The sequence below is a fragment of the Neomonachus schauinslandi genome, chromosome X (assembly GCF_002201575.2).
Source record: "Neomonachus schauinslandi chromosome X, ASM220157v2, whole genome shotgun sequence".
In the NCBI taxonomy this organism is placed as follows: domain Eukaryota; kingdom Metazoa; phylum Chordata; class Mammalia; order Carnivora; family Phocidae; genus Neomonachus; species Neomonachus schauinslandi.
This window is the reverse complement of record NC_058419.1, coordinates 14,949,428-14,964,105: the sequence shown is the minus strand read 5'-3', so window position 1 is coordinate 14,964,105 and position 14,678 is coordinate 14,949,428. Positions and strand designations below refer to the sequence as shown.

The 14,678-nt window shown below is 42.5% G+C and overlaps 1 protein-coding gene across 1 annotated transcript in view; it reads left to right on the top strand.

The window, feature by feature from the left end:
• LOC110575939 (transmembrane 9 superfamily member 2-like) overlaps positions 1–13,921 on the top strand; it is a 77,748-nt gene extending 63,827 nt beyond the window's left edge. The window contains exons 16-17 of the mRNA XM_044911915.1: positions 638–809; positions 13,854–13,921. Of these exons, the coding sequence (XP_044767850.1) occupies positions 638–809; positions 13,854–13,921 (240 nt within the window). The remainder of the gene's footprint in view (positions 1–637; positions 810–13,853) is intronic.
• Positions 13,922–14,678: the final 757 nt, after the last annotated feature.

The following is a 14,678-nucleotide window of genomic DNA, read 5'->3' as shown; positions in this document are numbered from 1 at the left end:
GGGTAAAACAAATCGCATTCGCTATAAAGCTCTATCTGAAGTTTCTATACTAATCTTTTCCTACCTAGCCTGAGGCAGCTCTGGCCAGTAAATTGAAGCTGACCGGAAAACCTTCTAAGGCTGAGGCAGCGTCCCAATAGAAAGGATGCTCCTGATAGAAAGGATGCGTGCATTACAAGTGCAGACCCTGAGGGCACACATGGTCTCCCTGGAAACAAAGAGTTTATACATGTTAAGGCACTCCAAGCAGACGTACATTAGTCAGACAGTGTATACCACATTGAATTTCTTTTTTAAAAAAGATTTTTAAAAATTAATTTATTTGACAGAGAGAGACACAGCGAGAGAGGGAACACAAGCAGGGGGAGTGGGAGAGGGAGAAGCAGGCTTCCCGCTGAGCAGGGAGCCGGATGCGGGGGCTCGATCCCAGGACCCTGGGATCATGACCTGAGCTGAAGACAGGCACTTCACCAACTGAGCCACCCAGGCGCCCCCCCACATTGAATTTCTTATAAAACTTCCTCTTTTATTTCTTTTACTGCATAATCTAATGAAGCCTATTTTAGGACAATAATTCCTAACCCATTTATAGTTAGATTTCACCTAAAAAGTTGTTTTTTGCTATTTCTTTTTGCAGGATTATCATTGGTGGTGGAGAGCCTTTTTTACCAGCAGTTTTACAGCTGTTTACCTTTTCATATATGCAGTTCATTACTTTTTTGCCAAACTTCAAATCGTGGGCATTGCAAGCAGCATTTTGTACTTTGGGTACACAATGGTCATGGTCTTGATTTTCTTCCTTTTCACAGGTAACCACAGAATTACTTCATGCATTTCAGACTCTCTGAAGAGACTTGGAGATAGCCATAATGTAATAAGCATCAATTAACAATTAATGGAAGGAATAGGGAACAAAGTCATCATGTTCATTTTTATGCTTTGGGGATAAAAGATTGCAAAGCCTGGGGAACTGGAGGGACCTTATGTACTTAGCTTCAAGGTTGTCCCTTGTGAATGTTTTTAAACAGTAGGGATGTGTTCCAAAGCACAGAAAGGGTTATGTGTAATCACCTTTGAATAGCCTCCAAGCATAAACATTAACTGGCTTGAATAACTTTTAAATTAGCAAAAATAGATTAAGTAAATGTGTAGTCATATAAGCAATTAGATGCGAGGGACAAGATGTAGACTTCTCAGGATTATTCATTTGGGGTTGTTATTTGGGTTCAAGATGTGATGGCAACTCTTGTTTAGATTAATGCTTAAAGCCATAAAGGTGGCAAAATGGAGTGGTTTATAAAATGATCCAGTTAGAGAAATAAGGAAGTTGGAGAGCTTGGAACCCTTTTCAGGACGAGTGAGGCAGCTTTCCATTCTATCTGCCTCACTTTTTTTTTTTAAGATTTTATTTTTAAGTAATCTCTACACCCAACGTGGAGCTTGAACTCACAACCCTGAGATCAAGAGTCCTATGTTCCACCAACTGAGCCAGCCAGGCGCCCCTCTACCTGCCTCACTTTTAAGTTCTGGTTTTCGCTCAAGTCACATGACTTATCTACATCACTTGGGCAAATTTCAAGTATTCTCTGATTTTAACTCTCAGGTTCAATAGATACGTAAAAATCAACTATGGAAATTTGTCAGAAATCAAAGCCTTAAGACAAGTGTCTTGTCTTGGTGTCTCCTTACCTGAGAAACCAAGGCATCTTGGTGGGTCTCCTTGTTTAATATTGTATTACCTATAAACTGCCAGTCTTAACTCCTCAGTACACAGAAGACTATGCTGGACTCCTCACATCTCTCAGCCACCAGACGTTCTATTCAAAACTGAAGGCCTGAGAACGTCTCACCATCCTAGTCTAACCAGGCTTTTCATGTGTTTTGCGGTTTTTCTAACTTTGTATTTAAAATATGCATACAGAGAAGTGCACACAACATACACCATACACATACAGCTCGATGAGTTATCGCAAAGTGAACCCACTTTTGTAACTATTGCTGGTGTCAATGAACAGTACATGATCAGTGCCCTGGAAGCCACTTCTCTCCACTCACCTTCCCCAAAGGCAGCCACTCCCCTGACACCTAGCATCATGGATTAACTTGGCCTGTTTTTTTTTTTTTTTTTTTAAAGATTTTATTTATTTATTCATGAGAGACAGAGAGAGAGAGAGACAGAGGCAGAGGGAGAAGCAGGCTCCCTGCGGAGCAGGGAGCCCGATGCGGGGCTTGATCCCAGGACCCTGGGATCATGACCTGAGCCGAAGGCAGACGCTTAACCAACTGAGCCACCCAGGCATCCCAAACTTGGCCTGTTTTTGAATTGTGCATAGATGGAATCCTACAGGATGTACTCTTTTACGTCTGCTTTCTTTTCCTTGGTATTGTTGGTGAGGTTCCTCCACGTTGCTGTGTGTAGACCTTGTCTACACCCCTCGTGTCTTTTGTTTTGGATTTCTCCCCCAGTGACTGACTGGCTTTTATATTTGGGTGATGTGCAGTTGGATGTGTCTCACACAGTAATTTCAGGCTTCTGTTTTCTTCAATACCTAGCACTTTGACTCAGGTTGCTTTTTTCTGAGAGTCTTGTATGACAACAGCTTCTTTCAGAAGGTAGATGGAATGCTGAATGGTCACATTGCTGATAGAAATCTTCTCCCATTGGTTGGCTGCACCACTTGTCGTCTCTTCTATCACACTCCACTGAATACTGACTTTTTTTTTTAATACTAGGATTGTTTTCTTTTTTAAAGATTTTATTTATTTATTTATTTGAGAGAGAGCAAGAGTGAGAGCGCACAAGCAGCAGGGGAGCAGCAGAGGGAGAGAAGCAGGCCCTGGTGAGCAAGGAGCCCGATGTGGGGCTCGATCCCAGGACCCCCGAGATCATGACCCAAGTCGAAGGCAGACATTTAGCCAACTGAGCCACCCAGGTGCTCCTGAATACTGACTCTTAAATCTTTTTTTTTTTTTTAAGATTTTATTTATTTATTCGACAGAGAGAGACACAGCAAGAGAGGGAACACAAGCAGGGGGAGTGGGAGAGGGAGAAGCAGGCTTCCCACGGAGCAGGGAGCCCGATGTGGGGCTCGATCCCAGGACACTGGGATCATGACCTGAGCCGAAGGCAGACACTTAACGACTGAGCCACCCAGGCGCCCCTCCTGAATACTGACTCTTGAAGGTTCCCAGTGATCCCTTGCCAGATCAAATGGCCTTTCCCTAGCCTTCACCCTCCTTGGCTTCTGCAGCTGACTACTCAGCACCTATTCTGTGAAACTCTCTCAATGTAATTTGCATCATTCTCCTTGTACCTCCCTTCCTCTTCCTGTCACCTACCTCTAGCCTTTATACAAGGTTCAGTCTTTAGCATTTCAGGCCCCTCTTTGTACCCTCCCCGTTTCAGAGCTCATCCAGTCCCATGGCTTCATCTACCTCCTCAATGCTGACAGCTCCTAAGTCTCTGCAGTTAGATTCTGAACATTTGCCTGTCCCATTGGCACTGCCAACTCAACACGCCAACTCCAGTGAGTGTAGTGCTTCCTTTCCCAAGACTGACTCATTTTAATTTCTTTCCATCTTTGATGTGTTTATTTATTTTAGAGAGACCTAGTATGGAGGGAAGGGGCAGAGGGGGAGGGAGAGGGAGAGGGAGAAGCAGATGCCCCACTGAGTGCAGAGCCCAATTTTGGGGGGTGGGGACTTGATCCCACAACCCCGAGATCATGACCTGAGCCAAAATCAAGAGTCGGACACTCAACCGACTGAGCCATCCGGGCATCCCATGAAGTGTTTTTGGCATCTGTTTTCTAGAACTGTTCTTTAAGAAGCCCTGTCTGCTTATAGACCCTTAAATGGCATCTCTTTACATTTCATCATTATATATTTTTTCCTGTCATATGTATTTTTTCATCATCATTATATTTTGAGGTTCACAGCAGGAAGTGAGGCTTATTGCTTATGGTCATGTTGTTTCACTTTTGAGGAAGACATCCTTAATTAAATCATTAGTCTTGAGAATATGGATGTACACAAAGGTACAGTTATTAATTGCTGATTACTCTTTCTTGCTGTAGACAAATGCTTCTGAGAGGGTTTTTTTTTAAATGGCAACTTGAAAATTAGCAATATCCACTCATGTTAAAAATGCCGAGGAGTTTCACACTCATTTAGAATAATTATGCATTCATCCAAAGCTCTTCCTTGTGGTCACCACATTGTCTTTGGTATTTGGATTCATCTGTGTCATCACAGCAGAAGGATAAGACTTCACAGCTGTCATCTTTCAATATTGAGTATTGTGACTGTAGGGAAGACTATTTATATACTAAGTATATTTCCATGTTGCTACAAATCCTTTATTTATTTTTTAAAAAAATTAATCTCTACACCCAACATGGGGCTCAAACTCACGATCCCAAGATCAAGAGTCACACGCCCTTCCGACTGAGCCAGCCAGGTGCCCCAACTATGAATCCTTTATATTTATCATTTGTAAGGCTGCTTAATCTATTGAGCAGATTATTTAACCATTTCTTGCCTATCAAACTTGTTTTTTCTGTTTTGAATTATTTCCTTAAGACAGTCTGTGAAATGGGATAGCAGGGTCAAAAAGCGTGAATATTTTTATGATTCTTTATGCTTTTCTGCCATTAGCACAGTGTATTGGTTTCCCCACAACCTTGGCTGGCACTGAGTATTATTTTTGAACAAACAAAACAAAACCCCAAAAGTGGTTTTCTTTTTTGTTAACACAGTATGTCTAAAAGGGCATCCCATTGTTTTCTTCCTCTCATTTTTTGAGCCAAAGGAAGTGATGTGCATTGTGGCTGGTGTTCCTCTACCCAATTTTTAGTTGGTGGCACACTTACAGATGTGTAAACAACATGTCGACTTAGGATTCAAGGGACAGGGAGAGGAAAGATAAGCCACAATATATCAACAATATCACCAGAGGGTACCAGGACGGAAACCTTGTATAGACTAAGATAAATAAATTTCAGTTAAGTGTGGGTGACTTGCCCCAAATCTTAACTGGTTTTAAAAAACTAGTTTATCAGCTGGTTAAGCTAGTTAAAAAAGAAACTAAGTCTGTGCATTACCAACTAGGCTATGCTGTCTTCCAATTTGATTGTTTTCCTCCGATTTCTAATGGATGCTCATTGATGGTTCACTTATGGATACTTGGTCTCAATTGATGGTTCACTTATGGATACTTGGAGGATAGTTAGTGATTTTTATTTGCATCAAGTTTTGTTTTAGGTATCAACAAATGAGTTCTTTTTTTAAATTTTATTTTTTTATTTTTTTATTTTTTTTTAATTTTTTTTTAAGATTTTATTTATTTGTGAGAGAGAGAATGAGAGACAGAGAGCATGAGAGGGAGGAGGGTCAGAGGGAGAAGCAGACTCCCTGCTGAGCAGGGAGCCCGACGCGGGACTCGATCCCGGGACTCCAGGATCATGACCTGAGCCGAAGGCAGTCGCTTAACCAACTGAGCCACCCAGGCGCCCCTTAAATTTTATTTTTAAGTAATCTCTATTACAACCCCAAGATCAAGAGTCAGGCTGTACTGACTGAACCAGCCAGGTGCCCCAAATGAGTTAAAGTCTTAAGAAAATGAATTGAAATAATGTAGTTTTGTAGATTTTGATAGGAAGGTTATAAAATCACAATAACCAATTAAGATCTAACACTTAGGATTCCTTCTTTAAAAGTCTAAAGTGGGCTATGTTGTATTATAATAATGGCATTTATAGCCTAATGTAAACCTTGAAATCTTTTATGTGATGATGTATATTTTAAGCAAGCAATGAAAAATGTTTGCATTTAGCCAAGGTCTATTATTTAGCCACAGTCTATTATTCTAGAGCAGTGTTTCTCAGCCAGGGGTGAATTTGCTCCCTAGGGAACATTTAGCAATATGTGGACACGTTTTTAATTGTCATGACTGGAAGGGTGCTAGAGACATCTAGTGGGTAGAGGCCAGGAATTCTGCTGACCACCCTACTGTGTGCAGAACAGCCCTCTACAAAATAGAATTATCTGGCCCAAAACATCAGTAGTACCACTGTTATGAAACCCTGGTCTAGAGTGAACTATTTTCAAACCTTACTTTTCCTTAGGAGTTAATGCTATTTTCAAAATACAGTTGTTTTTTTTTTTTTTTTAAAGATTTTATTTTTATTTATTTGACAGAGAGAGACACAGCGAGAGAGGGAACACAAGCAGGGGGAGTGGGAGAGGGAGAAGCAGGCTTCCCGGCGAGCAGGGAGCCCAATGCGGGGCTCGATCCCAGGACCCTGGGATCATGACCTGAGCCGAAGGCAGACGCTTAACGACTGAGCCACCCAGGTGCCCCCAAAATACAGTTTTGATTGTCTCAAAAATCAAGATTATGTTTAGAATCTGAGACTCTGAATCACCAGTCACTGTGTGGTGATTGAAGCCAGTTTGGTACCAGGAGCTTTTAAGACCCAGAAGAAGTATTAGCCAAGTGCCGAGTGCTTTACTGGTAGCTTTCTCACTAAGTGTCTGTGCTTTGAATATATTTTTATTCATTAAAAAGAACCTAATGAAGCTCAGTATGTTTTGAGAATGTCTACTGTGTAATATTTTATCACTAAATTAAAGTGAAGAATCCATGTTCTCACACAGTGTAAGATGAAATACACTGAAGGAAAAGGCCAATTACCTCAATGCACAAATGCTAGCCGTAGTGGGCCTTTCGTGTTTTACTATACTGACTTGTCTCTGCCTTATTAAAAATTTCAGTTCTCGGGCACCTGGCTGGCTTGGTCGGTTAAGCGTCTGCCTTTGGCTCAGGTTATGATCCCAGAGTCCTGGGATCAAGCCCAAGCCCCACCTTGGGCTCCCCGCTCAGAGGGAGCCTGCTTCTCCCTCTCCCTCTGCCTGCCGCTCCCCCTGCTTGTGCGCTCTCTCTCTCTCTCTGGCAAATAAATAAATAAATAAATAATCTAAAAAAATAGTTCTAAAGGATAAAAGATCAAAAAGGGATAAAGATATATTAATGCTAATTGTTAACCAACCAACAAATATTTATTAAGCTTCTATGGGCTTGGCAATGTGTTAAGAGGGAATATGGAAACATAGATCTAATACTATCTGGTTTTTGTTGAATTGACTTCGTGCCAACTATTTGCACGTATTTATCTCACTTACTTTTCACCTAATTGTCTAGTTAGCATGAGATGTTAAGTCATATTACTCCCATTGTATGGATGAGGAAACTGAGATTAAGTGACTTGTTTGAGGTCACTCAGCTAGTAAGTGTTGGAGCTCTGATTCAGTCGAACCCAGGTTGGTCTGACTCCAAAGCTCATTCTCTTAACTACAACTCTCCATGTCCTCCTCAAGAGAGAGGCACTTTCCTTGAGCTGAGGCCAAGCCAACAACCAGAGAATGCCTGTGGAATCTCCTCTGTGGTCCTCTGTTTGATCAGGTGGACTGCTCTGAATTGGGAGAGCTAAGATTGGCGCATCTAAGAGCACAATATCACCCTCAGGAATAAGATGATGGAAACAATATCTCAGTCTTTCCCATACCCTTTTGACCCTTCTTTCAGAAAATGGAGGCACATTCTTCCAGTTTTTCCTCATTACTTCTTCAAGCCCAGCTCATTTTGGTTTCAATTTACATTTATGGATCCACATGCCAGGTGCTGTAGGAATGAGCAGGACAGAGTCCTCTCTCTTGAGGGTATGGAAAACTGGGGCTCCCATTGTTTTTCCCAGTGCAACTAGCTACACACCTACTCTAACTCTGGGTCCTCCAGTAGCCAGTGTTCTTCTAGTTTTGAGTAGCCTGCTAAAACTTTTCAGAGGAAGGGAAGCCTCACTTTCCCCGGCGGGAAGCAGAACCTGCATTCTCTGGCATATTCTTGTACTGTGTGGTTTACACTCTCTAGCATCTCATACCTGAATTGGTTTCTACTCCCGACACGCCAGGCTTTTCCTGTCCAACTGCTGCTCATTCTCTGTGGTCTTTCTGCACAAAGCAATTCGTGGTCACCTCAGCCCGTATTGATCTCCCTATCCTAGAACAAAGACTTGGCTTTGAGTCCCAGCTGAATCGCTTATTGGCTGGGTGTTGTAAGGCAAGTCAACAGACTCTCTGAGCCCCTCTTTCCTTATAGAATGGGGAGAATCCTAGTACTTAGCTCAGAGACTTTGACTCAATCTGATCGCACGTGTAAGCGCTTAACCCAGAGCCAGGCATAGAAATTTTTAGTAAACAACAGATATCGTCCTCATCATTATTATCATCATCGTTGTCATTGTCACGAAATAGAAATTTGGTCATTTTTTTTTTTTTTAAAGATTCTATTTATTTGACAGAGAGAGACAGCGGGAGAGGGAACACAAGCAGGGGGAGTGGGAGAGGGAGAAGCAGGCCTCCCGCCGAGCAGGGAGCCCGATGCGGGGCTCGATCCCAGGACTCTGGGATCATGACCTGAGCCGAAGGCAGACACTTAATGACTGAGCCACCCAGGCGCCCCAGAAATTTGGTCATCTTATGCTCTGGCTTATGTATCGTCACTGCCCCCCCCCCCCCCCCCCGCCTGCTTAATCAAATCCCAACTTCTTAGCATTCACTCCCTGGCTCTCACCTACTTTTGCAGTCTTTTCTCCTATATGCTTTCTTTGATATTCCCTTAATTCTATTTTTTCTTTTACTATTTTAAAGAATATTTTCAGTTTCTTTATTTTTAAGTAATCTCTTTTTTTCTTTTTTAAGATTTTATTTATTTATTTGAGAGAGAGAGAATGAGAGCGAGCACATGAGAGGGGGGAGGGTCAGAGGGAGAAGCAGACTCCCCGCCAAGCAGGGAGCCCGATGCGGGACGCGATCCCGGGACTCCAGGATCATGACCTGAGCCGAAGGCAGTCGCTTAACCAACTGAGCCACCCAGGCGCCCTATTTTTAAGTAATCTCTATGCTCAACATGGGGCTTGAACTCATGACCCCGAGATCAAGAGTCATGTGCTCTTCCAACTGAGCCAGCCAGACACCTGATGTTTCCTTAATTCTTCGGTCATACACTCTTAATGTCCCAATCCTTCTGCCATGGTTCTCACTGTTTCTTACAACTGTCAGGGTTTAATTGTTCCAGGCCTTTATGGGTACTTTTCGCTCTATCTGGAATACCTCTCTCCCATCCTCAAATACCTCAGAGTCCAACTTTAGAGGACCTTCTCTGTGATGCCCTCTCCAAATTCTTGCCATTCATTCAAGAAGTATATATTGAATACCTACTGTGTGTCAGGCACTAGCCCTAGAGGCTGGGGCTTTGGCAGTGAACAAACATTCATATGAAGGGATAAAGGTTTCTATCCTCAGGGAGCTTACATTGCTATGCAGTTTATCCAGACCAGTTTAAATTTTGTCATCTGCCTACAACGTGCTCAACACCATGCTAAGCACTGGGGGTACAAAACTGAGTAAGCCTTAACCCCTAGCCTCACAGTTATAGTCTGGAGAGAGAAGGCCTCTAAACAGATCATTCCGGGGTGCCTGGGTGGCTCAGTCAGTTAAGCGTCTGCCTTCGGCTCAGGTCACCATCTCAGGGTCCTGGGATTGAGCCTCATGTCGGGCTCCCTGCTCAGCGGGGAGCCTGCTTCTCCCTCTGCCTCTCCCCCTGCCATGCTCTCTCTCTTTCAAATAGATAAGTAAAATCTTTTTTTTTTTTTTTAAAGATTGTATTTATTTATTTGAGAGAGAGAATGAGAGAGAGAGCATGAGAGGGGGGAGGGCCAGAGGGAGAAGCAGACTCCCTGCTGAGCAGGGAGCCCGATGCGGGGCTTGATCCCGGGACTCCAGGATCATGACCTGAGTGGAAGGCAGTCGCTTAACCAACTGAGCCACCCAGGTGCCCTAGATAAGTAAAATCTTAAAAAAAATAAACAGATCATTCCACGCATTGTGGCAAGGAGCCTAAAAATGAAGCTCAGGGTTTTGTGAAAGCAGTGAACAGGGGCGCCAGGCCCCGGCATGGGGAGGGTGAAGGAGGTCAGAAAAAGCTCTGCTGGAGAAAGTGATAGAACTTCCTTGAGGGAAGACTGAGTCTTACAGTTTGAAGGTGGAATTGACAGGTTGAGCAAGGCATGGTATGGGGAGATCTGTAGGTAATTTGGGGCTGCTGGAGTTTGAAATTTTAAGGCACGGAGTGACAGGAACAAGTCCTAAAGGAGGAGGCTGGGGCCCCGTCCTGGAGGGCCTTATGAGCCGACACCAATGTGGGCGTGCTTCGCATTCATTTGTGGAAATGATTGAAAACCAATACGGCGGATGCCCAGGGCCCATCCCGAAGCCCTGAATCAGAATCCTTGCTGATGTTTATTTTTAACAGCTTAAAAGGTTTCTGATACACTCAGGGGTTTGAGTGCTTTTGCCATGGGGAGCTATTAAAGGTTTGCAAGTAGAGGCATGACTATAATTTGTGCTTTGGAAATCTCACAGTCACTCTGACCAAGTGCAGGATGGATTAGAGAGAGAGACTGGAGGTAGAGGTGAGCCGAGAGAGTTTTCTAGATGAGAGATGAGGAGAATGTGATGTCTTTGTCAGTGGAGATGTGTAGGATAGCCATCACCTGAGATCGTTCCCTACAAGAGCCCTGTTCTGTCCTTCTCATTACCCACCCAGCAAGGGCCAGGCCCAGAGAAAGTGCTTCATGAATACTGAATCAAATATGGCCGAAGGGAGTCAAGGCCCCCAAGACTCTTTTCTCCAAACAAGCTTTCTCTTTGTTCCTTTGTGTAATGGCTTTCATTCCAACTTTAAGAAAACCTTTTGCCTGCATGTCTTACTGGTGCAAATTCTGAGATTAATGTGTATTGGAATATAGCCCCCACAGTGGCTGTGGAAAGACTCTTTAAAGGTTTGATCCTATCAAGTAGAATGCGGTAGACTTTCAAAATGTTTTATTTAGCTAGTTTCTTCTTCTTTTTCAAGTGTGCATATATAATGACTACTTTGGGAAAGCCTCAGAAGAAATGTGTATTGGAAAGCAGTCCCAGGATCAGGCTGTGCATTCTTTACCTTATAGAATTGCAATTAGGGCCAGGACAAGGGGAAAAATGGGCTTCTCTGCTTGGCTTGGACTGCCTCATCAAGATCCTGTATCACCTGACCTAATGATAAAAGGTTATGAAGCTTAGAAAGAAACTAGGACATTTCTAGTACTGGTTTAGTATTTTCTCTGACCTGAGGCAAAAGTAGACAGAGACACCAAAGTGACCATTCTCTCCCTTTTTGGCCCATCTCTGTTTTTCTACCCACAAATTGTAGTACAAGCAATTGGGTTGTAGAAAAAAATATTTCCATTTTCCAGATCCTTTAAGTTGCTTTTCAATTGTATGGTTCAGTGGCCCTTAGAAGAGAAATTTCCCCACCTCTCTTTATACTTAATGATGTTTGTTTATAGGAAGGAAGGGAGGGAGGGAGGGAGGGAGGGAGAGAGGGGGACAGAAAGGCAGGCTAGACCAGAGGCTCTGAAACCCTGGTTGCATATTAGGATCACCTGGGGAGATTTTATTTTATTTTTTTATTTTTTAAAGATTTTATTTATTTATTTGAGACAGAGACAATGAGAGAGAGAGAGCATGAGAGGGGGGAGGGTCAGAGGGAGAAGCAGACTCCCTGCCGAGCAGGGAGCCCGATGCGGGACTCGATCCCGGGACTCCAGGATCATGACCTGAGCGGAAGGCAGTCGCTTAACCAACTGAGCCACCCAGGGGCCCACCTGGGGAGATTTTAAAAATCTTGGTACTGAGGCTGCATCCCAGATCAATTACATCTGGGGGATGTGACCCAGGCAATAGTAGCTGTTAAATCTTCCTAGATGATTCCAGGGTACAGGCAATGTTGAGGACTACCACACTAGTCAAATAAGCCCCATGTGACTATATTTTTCAAGCCCCAGATCAGGACACGAATGCTAGCTCTCATTTCTTGAGTACCTCCTCTGACGGGCACCCTAATGTATCTTACCTTTTTCTCTCAGGTCAATCCTGTTAGTTGGGTGGGGGATAGAATTCCTTTTCACTAAGGAGGAACAGAGATGGGTAGCTTGCTCTATATCCTATAGCTAAGTGTCTGCCTGACTCCAGAGTCAGCTGACTTAGCTGCCTATCAGAACAGTGTGAGAGTTAATGGAGCTTTGTGTTTCGGGTAGGAGACAATTTGAGTATTGTAAGTCGAGCATCAAAAAGTTTGAGAATTCATAGACATTTCAGTAGTGTACGGGGATAATATGCAGCAAATTGAAATCAGGAATGTCTTAAATTCAGAGACATGTGTTAGCTACACATTGTCATCTCCTGAACCTTTGAAGTTGTTGGATTCAGAAAAGGAAGCTTAAAATGGGAATAGGTATTATCATCCCCATTTTTCGGCTGAGAAAATGGAGGTTTGGCAAGATTATCACTTGCCCAGATCAGACAGCTAGTAACCAACAGAGCAGATTCTGGGGCTCACTCCCAGAGCCCATGCATGGTCTTAATCACTATACCACACTGACTCCTGACAAGGAGCTTTGAAGGGTGGGAGGGAGGTGGCATGATGGTATATTGGATAGCTTGGAAACTGGCAAAGAAAAAGGGACCAAACCCTGCCTAAAGCCTTCTGTGATTAACATGTTTTGCTAGATGATTGAATTGTCTTGAGTTACCCCATTAGATTATAGGATCTGGAAAAGAAAACTCCTATTAGAGTTTTCTTTGAGTTACTGAACCGTAATATCATATGAGAATTGTTTTTATAACATGAACATCGATGAAATCCTATGTTAAAGAAAAATTTGCCCAGAATTGTATCACCCTACATATAAAGGTATCTTCTTTGGTCCATGCTCTGCTGTATCTAGTGCATGGTGTATACAGTGTTCACACTGGTGAGTTACAATCTGGCTTACCTAACACCATATTATAAAGATTGTTCCATGCTGCTGTATAGTCTTTAAATTTGTCATTTTTGATGACTATCTTATTTCATTGAGCACTTAGTCCATCATTTAGCTAAGTCACCTATTGGGGGGCATTTGGTTTGTAATTTTTCAATATTATAAATCATAGTATTTTGAACACCTTTTTTGCATGTAATTTTTTTCTTCTATGGGGTCATTTCATTTTTTTTTTTTGAGATTTTATTATTTATTTGAGAGAGAGAGAGCACAAGCCGGGGAAGGGAAGGCAGAGGGAAAGGGAGAAGCAGGCTCCCCACTGAGCAAGGAGCCCTATGTGGGACTCAATCCCAGGACCCTGAGATCATGACCTGAGCCGAAGGCAGCCGCTTAACCCACTGAGCCACCCAAGCGCCCCTACGGGGTCATTTCTTTAGGATATATCCCCAGAAATGGGATATTTCTCAAGTTTAATAAGATAAAACTTTGATTTATAAAACTATGTCCTGAATATGCAAGTAAATAATAGATTATTGCCACTTTTGTTACATCAAGTGATAATGGTTACATTTTCTAGATTGAAGCAAGTTATACGAAGTTTATTATATTAGAAACTAGCCTTGGACCTCTTTGTATCCTTTTTGAAATAGAGAATTTAAGCTACTCTTTTTTTTTTTTTTGCTTTGGTTAGAGACCTGCAGCGTTCAATCAAATGGATTCTCACACCTGTTGCAGGTGGCTGCATCCAGCCCTGCTGCTCATCCTCTTTGCTCAGCAAGAGAGCCTGGTGATTTTTTGTTTGATAATGTGGGAGTCCTGAGATTTAGAGAATCAGTAGTCCACCTCAAAACTGACATGCTTTGCATTTTTGAGAAAGCTACTTTGATTTGCTATAGTGTCTGGTTAACAAGGATCTTTTTCATTTTGTTTCAGGGACAGTTGGATTTTTTTCCTGTTTCTGGTTTATTACTAAAATCTACAGTGTGGTAAAAGTGGATTAAAGAATGTCCCCCAAAGGCTTCCAGGCATGTCACCACTGCTTTCGAATATATACATCTATATCTATATGAACATCTATGGAGATACATGTGTATGCTTCCTACTACACATTTTAAATATATATCACGTAAAAATCTCATTGTCTGGCCTCAGTTTGTATGACACAAAATACTGATTATGTGGAAAAAAACAGGTTGGTTTGGAAACAGGTTTATTCTAAGTCAGACTGTCCTGAAAAGATACCATAAAAAGGTTTAATTGAAAGCAATTAGAGCAAGGGAGGCACATTTCTTTAGGAAATGAAAGCTGAGCACACGGGCTTTTCAGATGAAATGTTTTTTTTTTTTTCCTTTTTCTTCTTCATTTTGTTTACAGCATCAGAACTATTGTCAAATAAATCTTAGGTAAAATGTGAATTTTTCTAACTTACGTGGATTGTACAGACTATTCCACCCTTGTATTTGGATGACCATTTTATGTATTTATTTATTTTTGAGAGACTTATTTATTTTAGAGCAGGGAAGAAGGAAAGGGGGAGGGAATCTTACTTAAGCAGACTCTGCACTGAGCATGCAGCCCGACGCGGGGCTCGATCCCACTACCCTGAGATTATGACCTGAGCCGAAACCAAGGATTGGTGCTTAACTGACTGTGCCACCCAGGAGCCCCTATTTTATTTACTTTTTAAAGGAAGCTCTACGTCCAACATGGGGCTCAAACTGACAACCCTGAGATCAAGAGTCACTTGCTCTATTGGCT